Source organism: Leopardus geoffroyi, chromosome B4 (genome assembly GCF_018350155.1).
Source record: "Leopardus geoffroyi isolate Oge1 chromosome B4, O.geoffroyi_Oge1_pat1.0, whole genome shotgun sequence".
Lineage (NCBI taxonomy): Eukaryota > Metazoa > Chordata > Mammalia > Carnivora > Felidae > Leopardus > Leopardus geoffroyi.
The window spans coordinates 40,988,114-41,012,636 of record NC_059341.1 but is presented as its reverse complement, the minus strand read 5'-3'; the positions used below and the strand labels follow the sequence as shown (position 1 = coordinate 41,012,636).

Here is a 24,523-nt window from a genome sequence, read left to right as displayed (position 1 = left end):
AGAAACCAGTATGGTACTGGCATAAAAATAGACACATAGACCAATAGAATAGAACAGAAAACCCAGAAATAAGCCCACAATTATATGATCAATAATCTTTGACCAAAGAAGAATGAATACGTAATGGGAAAAAGACAAACAGCGTTGAGAAAGCTGGACAGCCACATGTAAAAGAATGAAACTGGACCACTTTCACCATATACAAAAATAAACTCAAAATGGATGAAAGACCTAAATGTAAGACCTGAAACCATAAAAATACTCGAAGAGAACACAGGCTCTCTCTGACATTGGCCGTGGCAACATTTTTCTAGATATGTCTCCTGAGGCAAAGGAAATAAAAGCACAAGTAAACTATTGAGACCGTATAAAAATAAAAAGCTTCTACATAGTGAGGGAAACAATCGACAAAACTAAAAGGCAACTAATGAAATGGGAGAAGATATTTGCAAATGACATTTCCAATACAGAGTTTTATACATATACATATATATAACCTATATATAAAATATATAAAGAACTGATACAACTCAACACACAAAAAACAAATAATTCATCTAAAAAATGGGCAGAAGACATGAACAGACATCTCTCCAAAGAAGACATCCAGATGGTCAACAGACACATGAAAAGATACACAACTTCAGGGAAATGCAAACCTCACACCTGTCAGAATGGCTAAAATCAACAACATAAGAAACAAGTGATGATGAGGATGTGGAGAAAAAGGAACCCTCATGCACTGTTGGGAACACAGACTGATGCAGTCACTGTGGAAAACAGTATGGAGGTTCCTCAAAAAATTAAAAAAGGAACTACCCTATGGTTCAGGAATTGCTCTACTGGGTATTTACCCCCAAAATACAAAAGCACGAATTCAAAGGAATACGTGAGCCTCTGTGTTTATAGCAGCATTATTAATAATAGCCAAATTATGGAAGCAGCCCAAGTATCCATCAACTGATGAATGGATAAAGAAGATGTGGTATATATATACATATATATATATATATATATATATATGTATATATATGTGTGTATATATGTATATATATATGTGTGTGTGTATATATATATACACATATATAATGGAATACTACTCAGCCATCTGAAAGAATGAAATCTTGCCATTTGCAAACAACATGGGTAGGGCTAGAGAGTATTATGCTAAGTGAAACTAGTCAGTCAGAGAAAGACAAATATCACATTATCTCATTCATATGTGGAACTTAGAAAACAAAACAAATGAGCAGGGTGGGGGGAAGTGAAAGAGAAACCAAGAAATAGACTCTTAACTATAGAGAACAAACTGATGGTTAGCAGAGGGGAGGTGGGTTGAGGGATGAGGAAAATGGGGGATGGAGGTTAAAGAGTATACTTACCATCATGAAAAATAAAGTAAAATGAAAAAAAAAATCATTGCTCTGGCCTGCATGCCAATGAACAGCCCCCAAATTCATGTGGAAGTTCATGGAAGCTGCCACCACCCAGTATCACCATGGTAAGTAGGTTCAAGAGTCATGTAACTGGTGTTTAAATGAATCCATAGAAAATTTGCACCTGGCACCCCACTCTGACATCTTATAAGATACATCTTGATGTCTTAGTTGAAACTTCCATGTTATCATCCTGTTACATGCACATTGACATTTTAAAATTGTTAAAAAAAATTTTTTTTAATGTTTATTCGTTATTGAGAGACAGAGAGACACAGAGCATGAGCAGGGGAGGGATAGAGAGAGGGGAGACACAGAATCTGAAGCAGGCTCCAGGCTCTGAGCTGTCAGCACAGCCCGACGCGGGGCTTGAACCCATAAACGGTGAGATCATGACCTGAGCCGAAGTCGGTCGCCCAACCGACTGAGCCACCCAGGTGCCCCAATTTTAAAATTGTTTTTTAAATTTTAGACTCTATTTTTAGACCAATTTTAGCAACACTGAATGAGAGTTCCCAACTACTTCTTCCTCCCCTCTGCTCCTTACATATATAACTTTACACACCATCAACATTGACATCGATGTGGTACATTTGTTACAACTGATGAACCATTGCTGACACATTGTCATCACTCCAAGTCTGCAGTTCACCTGAGGGTACCATAGTTTACTTGGGCATTGTACATTCCACGGGTTTTGACAAGTGCACAATGCCATGTACCCATTATTATATATGGTACCATACAGAATAGTTTGCCCTAAAAATCTCCTGTGCTCCACCTATTCATTCTCTCTCCCTTTCTAACCCTTGGCAAATTACCTTTTCACTGTGTCCTTAGTTTTGCCTTTTCCAGAATGTCATATAGTTGGTAGCTTTTTCAGATTGGCTTCTTTCACTTAGTGATATGCATTTAAGGTTTCTCCATGTCTTTTCCACAGCTTGGTAGCTCACTTCTTTCTAATACTTTCGATATGCAAAACTTCCTTGTGAGATAGGTTTTATCAGCTCATACTTACACATGAAGAAACCAAGGCTTATGATGATGCTAGCTGAATGCTAAGGGACGTCCTTTGAACATAGATCTGTTTCAGGGTCTCATTCTGACCTTTCCTCCATAGCCAATGGGTTTCTCTAGGTTTGGTTGAGCTCTGTGGTCCTGGGCAAGTCACTGCCTCTTTTCTTTGGCCCTCAGTTTCCCCATGTATTAAAAATAGAGAGGGGCACCTGGGTGGCTCACGTCCGACTTTGGCTCAGGTCATGATGTCACAGCTTGTGAATTTGAGCTCTGTGTTGGGCTCTGTGCTGACACCTCAGAGCCTGGGGCCTGCTTTGGATTCTGTGTCTCTGTCTCTCTCTTCCCCTCCCCCACTTGTGCTGTCTCTCTCTCCCAAAAATAAATAAACGTTAAAAAAGAAAAGAATAGAGAATAATCCTCATGTTTCCCTAACTCCTGGGACAGTGCTGAGGGTCAGTTGGACAGCCCAAACTTGTGACTGTGCTTGCAGGGTATGTTGGAACAACCTCACTGGGTCCCTCACTGCCTTGCTTGGCCAGGTCAGCTCTGGCTCCTAGAGCCCTGGAGAGGAGTAGAGATTCCACATTGGGATAAGATCTGATTCTGTCTGCACAGCTAGAGGGGAAGCAGATGGTTTGGGGAAATCCAATTTAAAAGTAAAGAAATTGAATTAGCTCTCCAGGGGTCTGCTGGCCAATGATTGAGTAAAAACTATTACATTAGCTTCTCAGGCGTCTCCAAGCTAGCATAAAAACTGAGGGCGGGTGGGGTGCCTGAGGAGAGGAGAGGAGAGAAGAGAACTTAGCTGCTGCTGATCCCTGGCCTGGGACTGATGAAGCTGTATCTGCCTCTGCCATTGACTTTTCATGGGTCACAGACTCTTTCTGTAACTTTCCTTTCTCAGAGACCCACACGCATAATCCTACCTCTCTTGGAGTGTGGTCACACCTGCTGAAGGAGAACAACCTCAACAAGTGTAATTACTCGGAGAATCTCATTGGAGATTGACCTTCTTGGTTTTTCTCCCCTTTGTATCCTCAAACCCCTACCCCTCTCCTTAGCTCATGTAAGCATCATGTTGCTTGGCTGTCTTTGGAATTTCCATGTCTCTGTGAATTCCCTGTATGTATGCTATTAAATCTGATTGTCTCCTATTAATCTGTCACATGCCAATTTGATTCTTAATCCAGCTGGAAGGATCTTGAAGGGCAGAGGAAATTCTTCCACCCCAACACTGCGTATTTGCTTGGAGACTTACATCTTCATAAGATTTTAGAGATGGGAGGGATGTAGGAGTTCCGCAAGGCCCCACTGGTGCAGGAATTGGCACACCCCATCTCCAGCCTCTCCTGGAGCCTCCTTCACACTTTGGGGCCCACTACTCTGTTGGATAGTCCAAGGTTCTAAGGAGTTTTCTTTGTATTGAGGCAACATCTGTTCCCTGTGAACTCCACCACAAGTTCTCACTGTGGCCTCTGGGACAACGTATGCTGCTGGACCACCTTATAGCACTTTAGAAACCAAGATTGTTGTGTTGTTGGTTCCCCCCACCCCACCCAGGTTAGAATCCCTTGGTGTTTCACTCTCCTTTTGGATGACACGGTTTTAGGCCCCTCCCTAATAAGGTCTCCCTCATCTCCAGCTGCCTTACTTTTTGAGGAGAGGCACCCCCCCCCCCCCCCAGATTGGAGCATCATACTGCCTTAGGGTCTGACTGCTGCATTTGTTGTGGCTGTATTATCTCCCTGCATCTGGACACCTATCTCTCCGGATGGAGCCTCAGATAGCCTCACCTCACAGTTTTGGCTTCTGTTAAGTTTGTGGTAAGCTACATTTCCTTGTCTTTTTTCAAATGAGATTCTTTCTCCATCCTGAATTTATGTAACGAGTTATTTTAATCAAGAGGTTCCAGTGTGTTCCAAGGGGTGCCTGGATGGTTCAGTCGGTTAAGCGTCCAACTTTGGCTCAGGTCATGATCTCGCAGCTCGTGAGTTCAAGTCCCGCATCGGCTCCGTGCTGACAACTCGGAGCCTGGAGCCTGCTTCGGATTCTGTGTCTCCCTCTCTCTCTGCCCCTCCCTGCTTGTGCTCCGTCTCTCTTTCTCTTTCTCTCAAAAATAAATAAACTTTTTTAAAAAAAGAAGAGGTTCCAGTGTGTTTCTGTTAAAAAAATCCCTCTTATGATGTTAATCCTGGAGGCACCACTGTGTAAAATGTGCAATAAGACTGGAGAAAAACAGAACTGGATTCAAATCTGTATTCAATATATTAACTGTATGATCCTGGGGCAAATACTTAACTTCTCCAAACCTTATGTCCTCCCAGTTTAAAATGGAATAAAAACACCCGTAACTCATTCATCCCTTGTCCACCTTCTTTGTATCTAAGATTGGAACAATTAAATACTCATGTTCTCTGCTTCCCTTGTATCTGAGTACTCATGTGACAGATTTTGGTCAATGATGCACAAATGGAAGTCAGCTTCCAGTCTTCTGGGGGAAGCCTTTGCATTTTAGATAAAAGGGGTAGTTGTAGCAAGTATTTGCCCTTCTCCCCTACTTTCTGCTGTGAATATAGAGATGTTTGGAGCTGTGGCAGCTACCTTGTGACAGAGTGGGAGAAGCCAAGGGAATCACAGAAATGCCATCTTTGATATAGTGCCTCACTGCTAACTCAACACCTGAGGTTGCCTCAAGACTTAATATATAAGGGGGAAAAACCCCCATCATCTAGCCAGCCAAACATGCAATTCACGTATTATTCAGCTAAAAGTGTAAGGAGGAGGACCTGTGTTAAAATACATTATGTAGATTGCTTGATTTCATTTACTTAATTATTCCTGTTAAGATATAACCTTTGGGTGTCATAATCCATTATTCCAGATCCTAACATCTCTTTGAGCTATAATTTTGTTACTCACATTACTGGGTATTCCTCAGAGCTTTGGGACACCTATAATATTTGATAATATTCCAAGTTATTTAAAACATTGATGGGGATAGAGCAAAGCAGGGCCCCCAGCCTACCAATAGATCTCTGCTCTTGCATGGGAGTGTTCACCCAGCTATGGATCTGCCTCATGGTGCTGTAAGTCCACCCCTACTGCTCTATCCTGGGCCCAAGCAGCTCATGAGGTGTCCTAATTTTCAGTGGAACAAAAATACACTGTCCTTTCAGAGTGTCCTAATGCACTGGTTAAAACCTCTTCCCACGGGAAATGGCAGCAGCATGGAATGAGTGCCAGGATGCCTGCGGTCTTGCCTCCACCCTTGCAACGCTCAGCTCCAGCCTAGAAGGCACGGAGCTTGGGGATTTTAAAGCACTTTCAGTCCTTGAAGGGCACCAGGTAAAGTAATAACCTTTAATAACCTTTACTACCCACCTGTTTATATTCAAACTTGTAGCCCCTGCACTGCCTTTCACAGCTGAACCAAGAGGCCAATACACCCAGCTGTGTATTCATTCTTCTTTTGCTCAAGGAGGTTCCTTCTGGACCCACAGCTATTAATGCTGTTGGCAGTCTCTTGCCCTTTTGTGAGTAAAACTTCCTAAAGGCCTTTGTTCCACAAGCCCTTCAGGCCCTGAGAGCCGGGCCGTCTTGGTTTTGCCTTAATTGCAGAGCGTCAACTAGACTCACCCACCAGGAGTCAGAGCAAGCTTGTTCGGCTGGATCAAGGGCTGTGTGGACCAGCTGGCTCCTTTCTGGGTGTCTGCCAGCTCTCAGTGATCCCTCCTATTCTGGTTGTAGGCTCCGTCTATAGGTCAAAGGGTGGCCAAGTCTTTACTCCTTCCCCGAGCTGCCCGCTGAGGAGTCAGGGATAGATAATCCACTGAAAACTGGGTCAGATTTTCTCTCCCGGACATTGAGAGAGGTCACTGGACGTTGTCTGTGTGAACTTGGGGGTTCAAGCCTAGTGCTTTTTCCAACCCATGTGGACTGAGTAGCAGAGACAAGTATACTTGCCTCTTTGGAGAGCAAAACACAGCACTCAGAAGTGCAGAGCTGCAGGGAATCATAGTCCACAGTTCCAGGAACCTCCTATGGCTCAACTGTGTTTCCGTTCTTGGGTTCTGTGGGCACCACCTCAAGCTTTCGCTTAAGCTAGCCAATTGGTCCTTTATTTATGACAAACTGAAGAGACAGGACACAACCCTGAAGTGTTCCTCGATTGAAGCAGTAGCAAGCTGTTACTCTTGAGTCCATCCACTTTTCAGCGAGGCAGCAGCGTGGAAAGTGTGTGGATGGGACCCGCTTTTCCTAGAGGGAGCTGGCAGTCACAAACAGGGCAGGAATTAGAGCTAATCGGGGATTGTGATGCCTGAGTGAAGACAGTCTCATTCACACTGTCATAAAAAGAACAGTTGGCCTGTTATTTCCACATTGAAACGGTACAGTTAGCTCTCAAATGCTCAGATTAATAGGGCTCCTGGGGCCACAGAACAGCAAGGAGATGCAAGCCTGCTACGCTGATTTCTCCCCCTCCTCACAGGGGAGGCCTGGATGGAAATGAGGCGGCATTTTCAAGTTCACACAAAACGGTTGCTTTTATGAGGGCTCATGTCTGCTTCTTGAGCTCCTAGCCGGTGTGTGTTTAGCTCCACTACATAGGGTCCTGGCCTCTGTAGGACCCACACCACCATCAGAGGAATAAGAATTGATATAGATTTGTCTGTCCTCATGGGTGCTAACTCATGTTCGACTTCTGGCCTGTTCTTGCTCTCCCCAACTACATCCATCTTCTTGCCTTCCCGACTGTCTGCCCTGTGGGCTTCAAGATCCAGTGTCAAATGCAAAAAAATGGATTTTATTTATTTATTTATTTATTTATTTATTTTTTAAACTCCAGGCTGGAACTCACCACCCTGAGATCAAGACCTGAGATGAGATCAAGAGTCAGAAGCTTAACTGACTGAACCACCCAGGAACCCCACAAAGACAATGGTCTTAAAGAAACTGTGTAAGCAACTCCAATGATTGTCCAAGGTCAAATCCCTGTAGCAAATTATACACACACACACACACACACACACACACACACACACATTATAAATATGTATTATATATTATATGTATTATATATATATAATGGATATATAGGATGGAAATGATATATAATATTTAACATCAATATTTTGCTTCCCTGATCAAACCCCGATGTGTATGCTCTCATTTATTCAACCAATGAATATTAATGGATAACAAATACTTACTGAGCACCTACTATGCACTAGACAATAGGTTCTAGGTGCTTGGGGCACAGCAGTGAATAAAACAAAGTCCCTCCCATCAGGGAGTCGCGTTTACTGTTGCCCCCCCAAGATACAACCTAATGCTACAAGGAGGAGTCGTGGGCTAGGTTCTGGTGTGGACTCCACACCAGGCGCCCCAATTCAGAGCTAAATAAATGTTAATAATTGTGTGATCTTGGATCAAAATCCCTTCATCTCTCGCTTTCTTCATTAGTCATGTAGGGAGACCAACCTCCCAACCTATTTCTCATATAAATGCAGTTAGACAAAACAGCAGTTGAAAGACATGTGAAAAATAAATAGCTGTAAAAAAATAAAGGAAGCAAAAACCAAAAACGAGTCGAGGATATTCTCATCATCATTTATTATGTATCAAATTGTCTTCAACATAAGTTACAACCTGATTAAGTTTGATAGACATTTTTTTATCTATTTAAAGACAAAAAAAATTCTCTTTATGTACAATATCTTTTGTCTAGAGTCTAGCAAATATAGTACCTTTCATTGCAGGATTTCTGCTTAACATAATAAGCAAAAACAAACAACCAAAAAAATGTAAACCAAAGCAAACCAAATCCCCAAATCTCTCAACTACAAATACCAATATTGAATAAAGCATTAAAAACACAAACATGGAATAACTTTTGTTTAGCAATGCGGAATGCATACTAACGTTAGTGGCAAAAAAATAAAAAAACAAACAAAAACAATACAACACCAAAAAAAACCCCCAAACAACCCCCCCCCCAAAACACAGTAAAACAAAACCCCAGGAAAATAAGCAACAATTTTTAGGGGTGGGCTTTCCTGCTCAGGGGTACAAGCTGACTCTAGACCATCTCTCGGCTCCTGCGGATAGCACAGCACAGGATCATACTGAAGATCATGCCAAATATCTAGAAGACAGAAAGGAACATGAGGAACAGGGTGGCGTGGCTCAGGGAAGGTTGAGGGACAGGAAAGACGGGAGTCACTCGGGCCAAGACAAACGAGAAGAATGGTGACTGCATGGTCAGGCATGTACAGTGTGCCAAAGCAGGAGAGACGGAGGCTAGCTGGCTCTAATGGGGGGAGCCGCTGACTGGTGGGATTCTGAGGGTCTGCAGCCACTTGTCAATGTAAACTGCACACGCAACTTCCCTGAAGAACTTCCAGAGTGTGACAAATAAGCTCAGAGCTAAATTTAGAATTAAAAAAAAAAAAAGTTTTATTTAGTTTTGAGAGAGCGTGAATGGGGTGGGGGGCGGCGGGGGGGGGGGGGGACAGGGGGAAGAGGGCTCACTTGCTGTCAGCAGGGGCTGATGAGGGGCTCGAACTTACAAACTGTGAGATCATGACCCGAGTTGAAGTCAGCCGCTCAGCCAACTGAGCCACCCAGGCGCCCCAGTTCAGAGCTAAATTTAATGCTCAAATGCCAGACGTTCCGATAATCCACATAGGCTTGTACTTCCCATCTTTGTGAATGTCTGTTTTATATTCTATTTTAAAAGGTATTATTACGCCTTTTACTGAAAGCTGCCTCAAAGCCTTTCTTAGGTGTAAATAACCACTAAGAAAGGAAAGAATTCTCACTTTCTCGGGATAGTCTTACTAGGGCAGAGGAAGGTCCCTCTTGGGGAATGAGGTAACCCCAGGGAACCTTGCTTGCACTTAATGGTTTCTAGGGCTGATTAGCAAGACAGTAGATTATTTGAAGCCTGGAATCCTCCCTCTGGTTGTCCACCTTTGCATGCCTTTCAGACTATGGGTGTGATGTGTGTGTGTGAAGTAATTCCTGTCCATGTAACTTTCACTGAACTACTTTCTCTGGGAAAAGAAAAGCAGGCACATAACAAAAACAAGTCCTAAAGGATCACTAACAGGGCTGGGTGATCTACACCCTTGCTACTCAAAGCGTGGTTCATGGACCAGCAGGACCAGCATCCCCTCACATTTGCCCCCTGAACCCTAAGGGTTAGAAGAATGCATTCTGGAGACGCACAAAGCTCAAATCCCAGATGCTTCACTCACGAGCTCAGAGGCTTTGATCAACTAGACCTGTCCCTCCACTCCCTGGTCTGTAAAATGGGAATACTAACAGTTCCCATCTCATAAGTATGGTGAGGATTAAATTAGTTGATGAATGAATTGATTCATTAAAACAGTGCCTGGGCAGACTATGTGCTTCACAGATGTTAATCGCTGTGACATCATTCCCTCCCCACGTCCTCAATACTCACCATCACCACGGCAATCCCAATGCCCACTGCGCCGATGATGTGGAATTTGTTGTGAAAGACTTCTTTGATGGCCTCAGGGCAGGGCTTAGGGGGGCAAACCAAGACTCGGGTCACACACAATCCCTGCTCCAGGCACACTTCCCCCCTCCCACAGCGCCTGTGTCACACCAGGACATTGGGGATCCGGGAGAAAGGGCAGAGGACAGGAGTGCTCAGGTGTCCTGACTGGCGGAGGGAAAGGAGAACCAAAAGAGATATGGAGGTGGGTCCTTAAAGTCTGGGTAAGAAATAAGGGAAGGAAGAAGGGGAAGCACTTGCTTTGGGGCCTATTTCTTATCAGGCCATCAGGCTACTTCCTATTATTCTGAAGTGTGGACATGAGCTCTAGCTTACAGTCGTGAGCTGTTTGTACGTCTAAGAAGCGGGAGTGCAGAATTCAGAGCACAGCTGGGGGAGGCGGGATAGAAGCCAGCAGCTGGCAGATCCAGGTGTCACTAGAACACTTTGCTGTTTCCCTGGTCTGGCCTTTGTTTTGCTGCCCTGGAGGAAACAGAGGCCCCAGGGAGGGGAAGAAAGACATGGCTGCCACGGGGCTCTTCCGTAGGTGGAAAGGGTAGTTCTGAAGCACTTAGATGCCTGTCTTCCCAGAACGAGAGGGCAAGGTTTCACTTCAACCCTTGTGGGATTTGTCCAGAGCAGCAGGGCCAGGGCGCAACAGTTTACCTTCATTGGGTTTTTAAGTTTACCTTCACTGTGATGGATGACAGTATATCCTTTTGGGGGCAGATGTCGGAGATAAACTGTTCTACTCCACCAGCCAAACCACAGCAGTCCAGCTGCAGGGGGAAGCGCAGGGATGGGGCGAGAGAAACAAACAAAAAAGGATGATTGGAATGGAGATGCACAGGCTGGGGCAACCAGTACCCCGTGTGCACGTGCGTTCTGACGGAAGGTCAGCGAGGGTCGCGGTGTTGGCGCAGGTGACATACCGCATAGTGGATGGCTTTCAGGGTGTCCCGCTGGGGCTCGTCCTTGGATTTCAGCTTGTTGTAGGTGTCCTTGTAAAACTCCTGGACTTCCTGAATCACCTACGACGGGCGGACGAGAGCGGGGCAGATAGGGCTTTTTCAAGAACATATAAACGTCACCTGTTCCATCTTGTTCACGCTCAGCCAACAAATTCCTGTGCTTGGAAAACGTCACTGAGCAGACTGAAGCCACCAGACTGGTCCTGCCTCTCCCAGCACCTCCGGTGCCCTTCTCGTCTCCTCCCACGTCCCTAGGAACCCAATCCGGTTTTCCCTTCTTCTCTTGCACCTTTGGCAGGTCCCTCCTGCCCCAGTTGGCAACTTCTCCTCTACTTGTGCACCGAATGGACTCTCCTCAATCTAAAGAACAATAATAATAATAAAAAAAATTCTACTCCTGACCGGGCTAGTTCCTCAGGCTTGCAGCTTTTCTTTTTCACTTAGAGGCTGTGTGACTTTTGGCAAGTTACTAACCCTCTCTGTACTTCAGTTTCTGCATATGTAGGATGGAGATTATAAGAGTCCGTGCCTCAGTGGTTATTGTGAGGACTTAAATGAGATGCTGCATGATAAGCCCTTAGCGCAGTGTCTGGCACAGAGTACTGGGTACCTCAGTACACCCTAGTTTAACAAACGCCTGTCCCTTGCCCCCCTGCCCCCAATCAATTAATTAACTGACCAACATCCAGAATTTCTCCAGCAGGTGTCGTGATCACCCCTTCCTCTTTCTTCAGTTGTAGCATTTATATCTGGATAATTAAATCTTTTTTTTTTTTTTTTAAACAGGGTTCCTGCATCCAGTCTCTCGTCTCTTCTCTCTCTTGCTAAACATGCCAAGACTGCCTTTCCTAATACACGGTTCTGATATGGCCCATCCTGGCCCACAACTCCTCCCTCAGTGGCTCCCCATTGGAACCCACATTCAGCTGTCTCTGCCGGAAAGTACTGGGTCTCCCACCAACTTTCCTCCTGAAATCCTTTCTCTCATCCAAGATTTAGGTGAGTGTCCCCTTTTCCATGAAGCCAGAAGAGATTTCCTGTTGGCATGCCACCTTCTCAAACCCCATGGAACTTCTGGATATAAATGACTTCTAGGACACTTCTCCTAGTACATATTTGCATATATGCATTCTCCAAATGCATATTTGGGTGCAAAGTGCGGGGACCACAGCTTGTGTATCACTGGACCCACACTGGGTCTGGCCAGCACTTGGCTCATGGTGGCACCTATTCATAGACTAGGTGAAGGAGCAGGGGGGCTCCAGCCCTAGCAGAGGCTCGTTTTCCTAAGCCATCCTTCCAGAGGAGTTGGGGACAGGGCCGCTGAGGTGCGAGACACATACACACACAGACCTGATGAGTATTTCTTGAATATTTGCTCCGTGCCAGCACCATTCAGGGAACTGGAAGCTGTGGCTGGCACCACACCCACATTGCCTGCCCTGGGGGAGCTCACACTCTGCTGGGCATGTGGGAGCGTGAAGTAGGAGCATGTTTGATGGCTGAAAGCTGACCAAAGTGGCCAGCTGAGACACCTGTCACTCTCATCATTCCCACCCCCGAATTCCGAAACCTGTATCACTCCCGAGAGATCTTATGGGAGACACCTACCTCATCTTTGTGGGAATAGCCCCAGATGGCCGCAGCTATTTCAATGGCAAATATCACCAAGAGGAAGCCAAAGAACTAGAAGGCAAAGAAGGGGTAAGATGAGGGGAAATCCCAGCCAGCCAACCACAAAGGGTATTCCGGAGGATAAGGAGGAATAACTCCCTGGGAGTTGGGCATCTGGGGGCGCAAATGAACAGCCTGGAAGGGATGGAAGAAATTTATGGAACTGTGAGCATTGAGCCAAGGCGAGGAGCGAAAGCAGTAGTAGGAAGAGATTCCCATTCAGGAGGAAAGAATGGGGCACAGCTGACCCCAGAATTGATATTCCTAAGGTGTTAATTAAGAGTCAGTGATAAGATACGATCGCTCACTCACAAAACCCACAGGGATTTGAGGAAATAAAGAAAGTGAATGCACTCTGGAATTTGAAGAAAATTGTTAACAAATTTTAAAATAAGAGAAGGCGAAGGTACCTGTGGATTCAGGGAAAAAAAGCAAACGTGGTCCTCGAAAAGGGGGAAAACAAAGTCCTGGCATTTAGTCGCCTAAAGGAAGTGATAAGACAGAGAGGCTCCAGAACAGAAGAGAAGCAAGGCATCACTACAGGGGAGGAGGGCAAGATGGCTACCTGGCTAGGAGGCTGGGGTGGGGCCTGGAATGGAGCAACACTGTGGGGGCTGAGGATAGCTCATGCCTTTAAGGTACCCTCTGGACCCCATCCCACCCCATCTGTTCTATGAGATCTTGGGGGCGGGGCCCTTGGGTCAGAGTGGCTGTGGGGAGCAGAAGGGGTACTCACCAATCCCAGCATGCACTGGGACTCTTGCACGGCCCCACAGCAGCCCAGGAAACCCACCAGCATCATGAGGGCACCAGCTCCAATCAGAATATAAACTCCTGAGGACAGAGAGCAGAGGGCAAGGCATGGGGTCATTATTGTTGAGACCCAGACATGTGCTGCAATTCTTTTTCCACCCTCTAAGAATCTGTGCTGCCCCCATCCTTAAAAACAGCCTCCTTGGGGCTCCTGGGTGGCTCAGTCAGTTAAGCACCCGACTTCGGCTCAGGTCATGATCTCGCAGTTCCTGAGTTTGAGCCTCACATCGGGCTCTGTGCTGACAGCTCAGAGCCTGCGGCCTGCTTCAGATTCTGTGCTCCCTCTCTCTCTGCCCCTTCCCCACTCATGTTCTGTCTCTCAAAAATAAACATTAAAAAATAAAACAACAACAACAACAAAAACAGCCTCTTCCACCTCTGCTTTTAAGTCTCCTCCCCACCAATCTCTTTTCTAGGACCCCGCCCCATTAAGCCCTCACCCCTCTCTTACCCTCACTTTCCTGGAAGGTGCTCATTACCTTCTATAACCAGGACAAAGATACCCATGGGAATCCCCAGGTTTGACTCAGGATGTGAACTGATCCAGTTTGTCAGCTGTTTCCAGCAAGATGAGTCCATTCACACTAACTAAAATAGACCCTCCAAACTGGGGCTAACTTCCTGGGACTCTGATGAGCCTTCTGCTGGCCTCTACCTGACAGAAGAGTCTGTCAGAGCAAGTTTTCCAAAGGAAAGGGGTTGTGTACACTTAGACATCCATGCTCAGGTGGACCAGCTCTGCCTCATTCCCAGAAGGGAGATGCCTCTCTGCCCTGCTTCCAGGTGGCGGTGAGGCATGTGCAGTTAGTAACACCCAGGGGCACAGGTTGGCAAAGGTAGGGGTACTTGCTCTAGTGCAAAGAACACAGCCCTGGTGTCAGAAGACCCTTGGTTTGATCTCAACATTGCTAACTGCTGTGTGATCATGGGGAAGACGCTCTCCCTCTCTGAGCCTCGGTTTCTTTACCATTAGAATGAGAGGCTGGTGGCTAGAACATTCCAAAACAACATCTCTTCGAGTGCCCTAAAGAGATCTTACAGTTGCAATTCATTTACCCCAGGTGAAGGCTGAAAAGGATCCTCCTTTAAAGGGAGGGTGAGTGAGTGACCCTGTTTCTAAGTCGTCAGTTTGAGTAACTGATGGGGGGAGAGGGAGGCGGTGAGAAGGGAGTGACTTCTGCCTAGGCCCAACATGAAGCAAACCCCTGGGAGGGGAACACACTGGAGCCTGGCCTTCGTCATCCTATAACCCCCCAGGGAATGCCCAGACGGACCCATCTTGCAGTTATATTCTTGAAAAGCCGCAGCTGTCCTGCAGGGACCACCCCCTTTCCCAGCTCCCCAACATGCAGGCCCCATGGGGACACTGGCAGAGCAATCCCGTGTGCCTCCCTGTCTTGCAGGCATATTCTGTCCAACCTTGGGAAGGACTCCTGTCGCATGGTGAGAGCATGTCTGGGTGTGAAAGCCAGCTCTGTGACCCTGGGGAAGCTGCTTAATCTCTCTGTGCAATAACTTTCTATCTGCAAAACGGGGATGGTACTAATGCCTGCCTCAAGGATCGTTGTAAAGATTAAGTGATCTAACCCAAATGTGCACAACAGATGCTAGCTACTGTTAGTCTTAGTAATACGGAGGATGAATGACAATTATTAATAACCACAGTGATGAATTTTTACATACTCGCGGAACCCTCCCTACGAACTGGGACTAGGGAGACTTCCTTGAAGTGCAGGGCTGAAGCTGAGAGAGAGTGTCTGCGATGTTTCCACACAATACACAACAGGGTACTGCAGTGAGAACCTTGGCAGGTGTCACAGTGACCTCACTGTCCCACATCTGCACCCCCAGTCCCGGGGCCGAGGCTTTGCAGGCAACAAACCGTGCAGTCTGCCTGCAGCTGAGGTTCACGGGCAGCACCCAGCAGAGCACACACAAGGGAGCATTTGTGTCTCTGCCTTTTCCCCCCACATCTGTCGTGATGTCAGGTCACGTGGGTTTACTGGCAAACCCCTATGTTGTATGAATATGGGTATTGTTCCCATGCATGCCTGGCCCAGACTGGGCAAGGGGACAAATGCAGCCTGTCCTGGAGTCAAGTCCTATCCTCCTGGGCCGTTCGATACTGTGGGGCCACGGGTGCACTGCATGGGTGCCGTGGGAGGGGCGGCCTCCCTCAGCTTCGGGCTCTGCCATGGGGCCACCAGTGAGCTGCAGCAGTCAGTCAGATCGCCCTGGTTTCTCCCCATCTCACTGGGGCAAGACAACGAAGGATGAGGGTCACTCCTTTGAGCTCTGCGGCAGAGGCTGAATAAATAGGGCGTATTAAGAGATCAAAAGGATTTACAAGCACATGGAATAGAGTCAGTGGGAATGAACAGACAGACATGTTTTCTCTAAGTCCAGACCCCAGTTCATAAGCCGGGACAGCCCTGGCAGAAGTCAGGAGAGTTGGATAAGCAGCAGTAGGGAGCTACACTAAAGGAAAAAGCTTTCCTATGCATAGAGAGAGAGAGAGGGAGAGAGGGGGAGAGGGAGAGGGAGAGGGAGAGGGAGAGGGAGGGAGAGGGAGAGGGAGGGAGAGGGAGAGAGAGGGAGAGGGAGAGGGAGAGGGAGAGAGAGAGAGAGAGAGGACATTCTCCTCCTAATGGGCTTCTTGGTTAATTATAAACATCCATTTCTTGGGCTCAGCAGATGAAGCTTGTAGGACAAAGGGTCTTGTTGGGTTTAAATCTTGCTCAGGTAGCTGCCAATCTGGGGTGTCTTGGCTTACCCTCTTCAGCCGGGGATGAAGACAAGCAACCCCCTGGTGGTTGTCCATGGGGATTTTAGCACCGGCCATCAAACTGGAGCAGGGGCTCATCTGCAAGCCACACCTCCCCCCCTTCCCCACCCCCCCCCCCCCCCTGCCGGAAGCCACAGAACCACTGGAAGGCTTGGCGGCCTCTTACAGGGCCACGCAGGGCTTCCCTTTGGAAAGGCTCCTCCTCGCCTGCATCCTGAGCTTGTTAGCAAAGGCCGGCAATGATAAATGACAACGTGTTCCCCTTTATAAAACAAGTGAATGTTAGCTTTCTGTCTGACTCATGGAAAAAGTTATTTGTCACGGAGCCTTCTCCAGGATTACTGTATTAATTTGCTTAAGGGCTGTTTATTCTTCCTTTTTCAGGCTGACAGTGCAGGCCTAGCCAGAGAGAAAAAGCCTTTGGTGCAGCAGAAGCAAATGCCCGGGTGTCCTTTTATACACGAAACTGAGCATTCTTTTCCCCTGTGTATCAGGACTCTGGGCTTCGGCGACAGAGTGACACATCAGCCTCTTGGCATCACCCCAAGCCCATCTCGCAACTTAGAACAGTTTATTGTCTCCAAAGACTCAGTCGGGGGTTCAAAGGAACCCTACGCGGCTCCCCACTGGCTCTCTCTCTCGGTCCTGCTTCCTTCCACCGATGGCCGTTCACACTTAACAAGCCAAGCCCGGTAGGTAGTTCTCTGTCTCAGAGAGGTGTGGGGTGTGTAAGCTCTGCCAGTTTCAGGATGGGGAGAACCAGGCACAGGGCAACAAAACAAACTGCCCGAGGCCGCTAACTGCCCTAGCTCGCAGAGGGCAAAAGCCATGTATTCTGGAAATTATCAGGTGCCTTGTCATAAAGAGAGGAATGACCCTGGGGAGGGGTGGTCATCTGTGGCCTCTGGCTGGAGCCCCCAGATGTCCTCATTTAGCGGTGATGGTTCTGGAAGGACACCAAGGAGTTAAGAAGGGCTGCTGGCCCCGGACCAAGAAAATGAAGTTCCCCAACACGTTTGCGGCCTGGGATTACAGATACTGCTGACGGGCTGAATCTCCCAGGGCCTGAATTGGAGAGAAGGCCCATATAAGGCTGTCAGCTGTTCTGGATTCACTACTGACTGTTCTGAATGTTGGAAAGTTTCATTTTTAACTTGCTTCTCTGCCTGGTTATGTGTTCTTTCTTTATTTTAGAAGCTGTTGCCCCCCTGGAGAAAAGACACCCCTGGGCCCTTCAGGTTTTCTGAAGGGCCAGTTGTGTGGTCAGGCTGGCCTGGGGGCTGCCCCACAGATGGCTAGTGCCCCAGTGCCAGGTACAGTCACCCCACGATGCTGGGAATATCGGCAGGGGTGGAGCTGACACTCTGTTGGAAGAGGGGCCATGGGCCAATACAAAGGCTGGTGTCACAGCTCAAGGGGGAAGGGGACACACAGAATGAAGCCTCCTTGGCCCTTTGCCCATGGATGACGATGACTCAGTTTCCCAGAGCACTTGGTGAATTGCCAGGCCTAGCCAAACCCAGGCGGTCACTCGTCTGACTGATGTTCTAGTGTCACCTGAATTACCCTCCTTTGCTTGGGCTTCTGCAAGCAGAATACAATCACCAAAGTGGAGCCCTTTCCTAGGGAAGCAAAGCGTCAACAGTCCTCTGTTAGATCCGAGGGGGTGATGGCCACTGGCCTCCAACTAGAAATCCCTGAGTGTCTTTGGGACTGTGCCTTCAAGTCACCTTCCTGGTCACTTCAGGTAGGAACACTGGCCTCCTGCATCTTGTGAGATTCCCAGAGGCAGGCTGTGCCTCCTCCACCCGTGTGCTCATCACTCTTCTGCTACCCTGTGCACCTTCTCCACCCCATCTGTCATCAGCTGGCTAGGGTCACCAGCGTTGGTGACCTCTCTCCCCAACTACAGTTTGGGTGAGGTCAAAGGCCAAGGTTCCCCCAACAGGGAACATCTAGTCGGTGGAGATCACTTCTATTCCCACATGGGGCATCCTCCCCACAATCTAGCATGGGTAATACAAGAAGCAGCTTTTGGGGGCACCTGGGTGGCTCAGTCAGTTAAGCCTCTAATATCAGGTCAGGTTCATGAGTTTGAGCCCTGCGCTGGGCTCTGTGCTGACAGCTCAAAGCCTGGAGGCTGTTTCGGATTCTGTGTCTCCCTCTCTCTCTCTGCTCTTCCCCTGCTCATATTCTGTCTCTCAAAAATAAATAAACGTTAAAAAAAAGGGGGGGGGCACCTGGGTGGCTCAGTCAGTTAAACATCAGAGTTCAGCTCAGGTCATGATCTCATGGTCCATGAGTTTGAGCCCCACATCGGGCTCTATGCTGACAGCTCAGGGCCTGGAGCCTGCTTCAGATTCTGTGTCTCCCTCTCTCTCTGCCCCTCCCCTGCTCACACACACACACTCTCTCTCAAAAATAAATAAAGATTAAAAAATAAATAAAAATAAAAATAAAAAATATTATTAAAAAAAAGAAGCAGCTTTGGTAGGCCTGGGTTCGAATCCCAGCCCTGCCTCTTAAGGGGTACGAGCTTGGGCAAGTTCTTTAACCTCTCTAGGCCTTGCTTTCTTCATTGAGAAGATGCTAATCATTCCATGTACCCTATGGAATTATGAGGATTAAATCACATAACAATATACATGAGAGTGTGAGCGACACATGAAGGAGGAGTTGACTCCCTCCTAATATGTCCACTTGCCAGTGAGATTTTTGCTGCCCACATCTAAAAACACTTGGAATTAGTCAGAGTCCTAGAGACCAAAAGATAGAACCAGGGCTGTGGGGCCACTGGGAGAGGTGGGGCCACTGGGAAAGGTGCAGCCAGGCACCCTGCACAGAACGGTGCAGACAGAGCAGGAGGCCAGGCTGTCCTCAGGACAACTGGTCCCAACAGGATGCCACTCGCTTCCACATGTGTGCAGATATGCTCTCCCCTCTCCCCTAGAGGGTTCACAGCTCCCTGGTGCGGCAAGGGGGTGCTCCAGGTCCCCCCCTCAGCACAGTACCCTCGTGCTGCTCTCTCTCAACAGGGCCGCATTCCAGGCTCCCAGCTACAGACCTGCAAAAATGCTGTTGCTAAAACAAGTCAGGGCACTATGGAAACCTGCTTCCTAAAACCTCATGTGCGTGCATGTGTGTGTGTGTGTGTGTATGTGTGTGTGTGTGTGTGTAGTTTTTTTTGTTTTTGTTGTTTTTTTTTTTCAAAAAACATACTTGTGCTTTTCTTTCCTTCACTTTCTTTCTGGAAATAGGGACACACACCCTAAAAAACAACAGCAACAAGCAATACAAGCAGGGAAACATCCAGAGGGCCTGGGTGCGTGTGGCTAAGCAGGCTGGGCAGGCCCAGCCCAGGTGGCCTCTGGGAGGCGGGAAGGGGGTGCATGTGTCCGCCAGCCACCTTGTCCTTCCAGAAGGCCTGGGGAATAACTCTCTTCAGCCTGTGTTTTCCATCTTTTTTTAAAAATAACTCCTTTGGTGGGTGGGAAGGAAGTGACCAAACTTACACTTTGAGCCTGATGACATGACAGTGTAATCCTAAAAATAGGGGGCTCCTCCGTTTCTCGTAAATGAAGTGTTTCCTACCCCCAACACAGAAAGAAGGGCTACGGATTTTGTGTCGACTAGAAACTGGGGGTGAGCCTTGGTGGTGACCCAGCAGGTGAAAAGGACAGACTAATGGTAGAAAAGACAAAAGAATGCCCAGGAGCCATGTGCAACCTGCTAAGCCTATTTGTGTTCAAACTGGAAACTTTTGCCCTAAAGCAAAAGCACTTTAGAAAACACACAAATAGGGGTGCCTGGGTGGCTCAGTTGGTTAAGTGGCCGATTTTGGCTCAGGTCATGAGGTCATGATCTCGCTGTTTGTGAGTTCGAGCCCTGCCAGCTCTTGTGCTGACAGCTCGGAGCCTGGAGCCTGTTTTGGATTCTGTGTCTCCCTCTCTCTCTGCTCCTCCCCCACTCATGCTCTGTCTCTGTCTTTGTCTCAAAAATAAACATTAAAAAAGAAAACAAATAAAACCAAATACCCTGTGGCATTTACCAGCACTAAGGGTCTGACTCTCTTATTAATCCTGACTGTACTATGCAGGAGACAGGTGTTTTGGGTCTCAGAGCCCCTATCTGTACAGTGGGGAGGACTCACCCCTCCTACTCCTGGGACTCTGGATCCCCAGGACAAAGTTTTTTGAATTAAAGAAATGATCAAGCCTAAGGAGACATGACATTAAGAGAGGGTCAGGGACAAGAACAGAGGTTCTTAAACCCTCAAGAGTGGCAGTAACTTTGGCAAAGCCCATTTCCTATTGGGGGAATGGTCAGAATGCCAGACTCAGTCAGCATGAAGAAACCAACCACATCAGTCCGATGCAAATTTGCGGCACATACAATACCAAGCATGGCTGGAAAGGGACGTGACAGGCCAGTGTGGCCAGAGCAAAAGTCTTTCCCCAGGCCCATCCCTGGATCAACACAGAATCTCCACGGTTGGAGGAAGTACTGTCTCCCCCTGCTCACCTGTGTAGAAGCTGGAAGGTTGACTGTCTTGCTCGAAGATGCTCTTGGTCTGAGAGTCGAATCGGAGCCATAGTCCAACAGCAAGGACCGCGATCCCAGCAAGCTGCAGGATATACAGGATGTGGACATCAGTCCCAGCTGCTGGTAGGAGCACAGCCCCACAACACCAAAGGGGACACTTGCAAAGGGTTCTGGGACCACCCTTGGTGGTCCCTGCCTCTCACCGTGCACCTGGTAGTAACAGGGGCCCAGTGTGGGAATCAGTCCATTTGCTAAAAATATCAGCAAGCTGGGAACAATTACCTACTAGCAGTCCAGCCGGTAGAATGGATACTTCATGGACACTAGAATACTCTACAGCAGTGAAAAATGAGCCATTGTAGCTACGTGCAATACTATGAGTGCATCTCATGATGCCAAACAACAGCAGCAAGAGACACCAAAAAAACATACAATGTGATGCCTTATAGTTAAGAACTGCTCTGCTTTTCAGAGGTACATTTAAATGACCAAGATAAAGAAAAGAATTAACATAGAGTCAAAGTGTGCGCGCCCTGTAGGGGAAGGAAGGGATTTCTGATAAGGGAATAGCACTTGTGAGAGCAGGGTCTAGGGCACTGGCAATATTCTAGCTCTTAACTTGGGTGGTGGTGACGCGGATATTCCCTTCCTGATTATTCTTTAATCTGTTCATGTTTCAGATGTACTCTGTATATGTACCATATGATAAAAAAGAAGCAGGTTGCTCAAGGGGCACAGCCATGCACCAATGAGGTCGATTCCTTACAAAATCACACGGCTCATTAAGTGACATAGAGCAGCGTCTTCCCTAAGTGGCCGACATTTGTCCCTTCCCTTTCACCCTGGGAAACCTCACAGGCTGACCCCCTCCCATTCCAGGTTTTAGATGCCTGCTTCTTTACGAGTGATCCTTACATAAACATCAGATAAGACACTTCTGAGTAATCTCCCAATCTTCTGAAAATCCCATTTTGTAGGTGGGCAAGTTGAGATACTGGACCCTAAAGGGCAGCCCTTCCCACCAAGGGACAGAACCGAGGTGCCAAATCCCAGCTTGGCACTGTTGAACTAGAGGCCTGTGCAGGCGGCACCCCCTGCCAAGTTGTCCTTGACCCCCAGGGCCAGCTGGTCTCCCCACACTCTCGCTCGGACCAGGGTTTGCATGAGAGTGATTCCCATGGATGCCTCCTCAACAGAGGCGCCCTATGTCAGAGCCCTGCTCCTGAGAGAGCTTGGTTCTCTGCCCTGAGAGCTGGGACGGCCCACCGTGTGGCCAGGCCTCTGTTTCTTTAATTGTTTGTTCCACTTCTTTTCCCCAGGACTTGGTGGTGGGTGTAGACGTGTCGGGTGGAGGTGGAGGTGGAGGTGGCGACGGTGGAAAGGACGACCCAGGGCCTCAGCCTGCCATAGGGTCAAAACTGTGCCCATGCCTCCAGTGGTGTATTTCCACAGCGAGGCTCTGGATTTCCTGGCTCAGAGCCCTATTGCCTCAGTTTTCCAATCTGTAGAACAGGAATGGCGAGATGTGGCCCTTCCTTGCTTTTTAAGTATGGCTAACAGTAAAGGAGATCATATTAGAAGTACTTCCGAAAGAGGAACCCAACGGGCTTTGTGAAAAGAACTTTATCAGCACCCCGGTCACCAGCATCACACTCCTCCCCGCGGAGGAGAGTCATTCCGCATCTCCCCAGATCTCTTAGGCTTCATGAGACAGAAGGCGACCACCAAACATCAGTAGGAAGTACATACCCCCAGGTGCCCCATGGCGGACAGTGCAGGAAAGAAAAACTCATGGTTGCCAGGCTTTCCTTCTCATTCACAGGACACTTGCAGGTGAGTGAGGGTCTCCTGGCCTAATTCCAAGACAGCAGACATGGCTCCGTGGGGAAAAGTAGGAGTGTCCCTCCCCATTTCTAGCCTGGATGCTCTGGCACAGACTGGGTTCTCTTGACTCACGAGTGCCACTGTTGGGGCAGGGACACAGTGGGGCCAGGCTGGGACCTCCCTGTACACTGAGTACAGGACAAGCACACACTAAGTGGGTCCTGACTCTGGTGGGCAGGCTCTGGCCTAGCTCCCCCCTGGGCTCCTGGAGAGTTAAAAGAAAGAAGGCGATACTTCCTCCTCTCCCCACAACATATGGAGGCCCAGTGAGGCTCCTGGACAATGGGAGACTGAGGCTGCTGGCTTCCCTATGGACATGACAGTGTTAACCTGAGAATGCTGTGGGCAGGGACTGAACATGCACTGGAGGTACAGTCAGCACTTGCCACAGACCTTGTCCTCAGTCCTCCCTCTTGTTGACAACACCTGGGACCTAAGAGAGGTCCGTGTCCCTTACTGTCATTTCTGCTCTACGCTTGTGCTTATCAAAGAATTAGCCTTGGGACGCCTGGGTAGTTCAATCGGTTAAGTGTCTGACTCTTGATCTCAGCTTAGGTCATGATCTCAGGGTTGTGAGTTCAAGCCCTGTGTTGGGCTTCATGCTGGGCGTGAAGCCTACTTAAAAAAGCAAAAACAGGGGTGCCTGGGTGGCTCAGGCAGTTAAGCCACCAACTTTGGCTCAGGTCACAATCTTGCGGTTCATGAGTTGGAGCCCCACATCGGGCTCTATGCTGACAGCTCAGAGGCTGGAGCCTGCTTCAGATTCTGTGTCTCCCTCTCTCTCTGCCCCTCCCCGACTTGCACTCTGTCTGTCTGTCTGTCTCTCAAAAATAAACATTAATTTTTTTTTAAAAACAAAACCAAGTTAGCCTCAATTATTTCTCTTTGGGTATGATTCCATGGATAAGAAGAGGGTACCCACCTAAAGCCTGAAATGGTGAGGCCTCTTCCATTTTATAATTTCAAGGAGCCTGAGCCAATCTGTAAAAGTCCAGTCATTTATCTGGTCTATACACACATGTGTCAAAAAGGACACTGTACTGGAGAATTGGAACCAGGAGAGAAAGGACTTCAGGTCTCACCCTGGCTAAGGACAAGGCCAGACAGAGTCGGGAGTCCATGTTTGGACCCCACCCAAAACCTGGCCTCACACTGCTTGGTTGTCAAAGCCACAACACTTTACTAAAAGGAGAAAGAAAAAGCAGCTGGCTCTGGAGAAATGGAAAAAGCAGTAATGACCTCAGTTTCTTACGCCTATAAACTCACCAAAAGAGACAAGGAGGAAGGTCTAAGAAACCCAGGTGGAGGAGAGGGTCAGGGGCAGAACCGGGAGCACATAGTTCACAAAAATCAGAGGAATGAGCCCTGCTGCTCTTTTGGATTGAATTACTCAGTTAATTGGCCTGAGGGGAAGATATGTAAGCCATTAGCTGCCCCATTTTCTGTAATGCTATTGGAGAAATGGCTTTATCGGCCGGGTAACCGATGGATGGTTCAGGGTTACAGGGCCACATATAATGGGTGTCACCTAATAATGGCTCATGGTTGTGCAGGCAGTATTATCTAAGGAGCGCGAGAGTTACTTTCTAGAAGAGTTCACTTTTTGGTGTGGCACTGAGGGGGGTCCCAGGCCCCCACCTGGCTCTCAGCACCCTAGCTATGTGGAATACTAGGAGAAAACAAATGACAAGAACCAGGGAGAACTTTACCTGGGACAAAATTGTCACACTGAGTCACTTATGAAGGGACTCCATGAAGTAAGAAATCGGGGATCTGGGAGGCCAAGAAGTTGCTGGTTTCCTCCCAGGTTAGTTAGCTGATGTGTGGCAGGAACATTGGCCACATAGTCGTCATGGTGGCCGCCTTGCTTTGTAAC

The 24,523-nt window shown here is 47.9% G+C and overlaps 1 protein-coding gene across 1 annotated transcript in view; it reads right to left on the bottom strand.

The window, feature by feature from the left end:
- Positions 1-8,049: 8,049 nt before the first annotated feature.
- Positions 8,050-24,523, bottom strand: part of CD9 (CD9 molecule) — a 33,914-nt gene continuing 17,440 nt past the window's right edge. The window contains exons 2-8 of the mRNA XM_045462591.1: positions 20,743-20,845; positions 13,360-13,457; positions 12,561-12,635; positions 10,911-11,009; positions 10,668-10,757; positions 9,922-10,005; positions 8,050-8,598 (exon numbers count right to left, since the gene is read on the bottom strand). Coding sequence (XP_045318547.1) covers positions 8,533-8,598; positions 9,922-10,005; positions 10,668-10,757; positions 10,911-11,009; positions 12,561-12,635; positions 13,360-13,457; positions 20,743-20,845 — 615 coding nt within the window. The 3' untranslated portion in view covers positions 8,050-8,532. The remainder of the gene's footprint in view (positions 8,599-9,921; positions 10,006-10,667; positions 10,758-10,910; positions 11,010-12,560; positions 12,636-13,359; positions 13,458-20,742; positions 20,846-24,523) is intronic.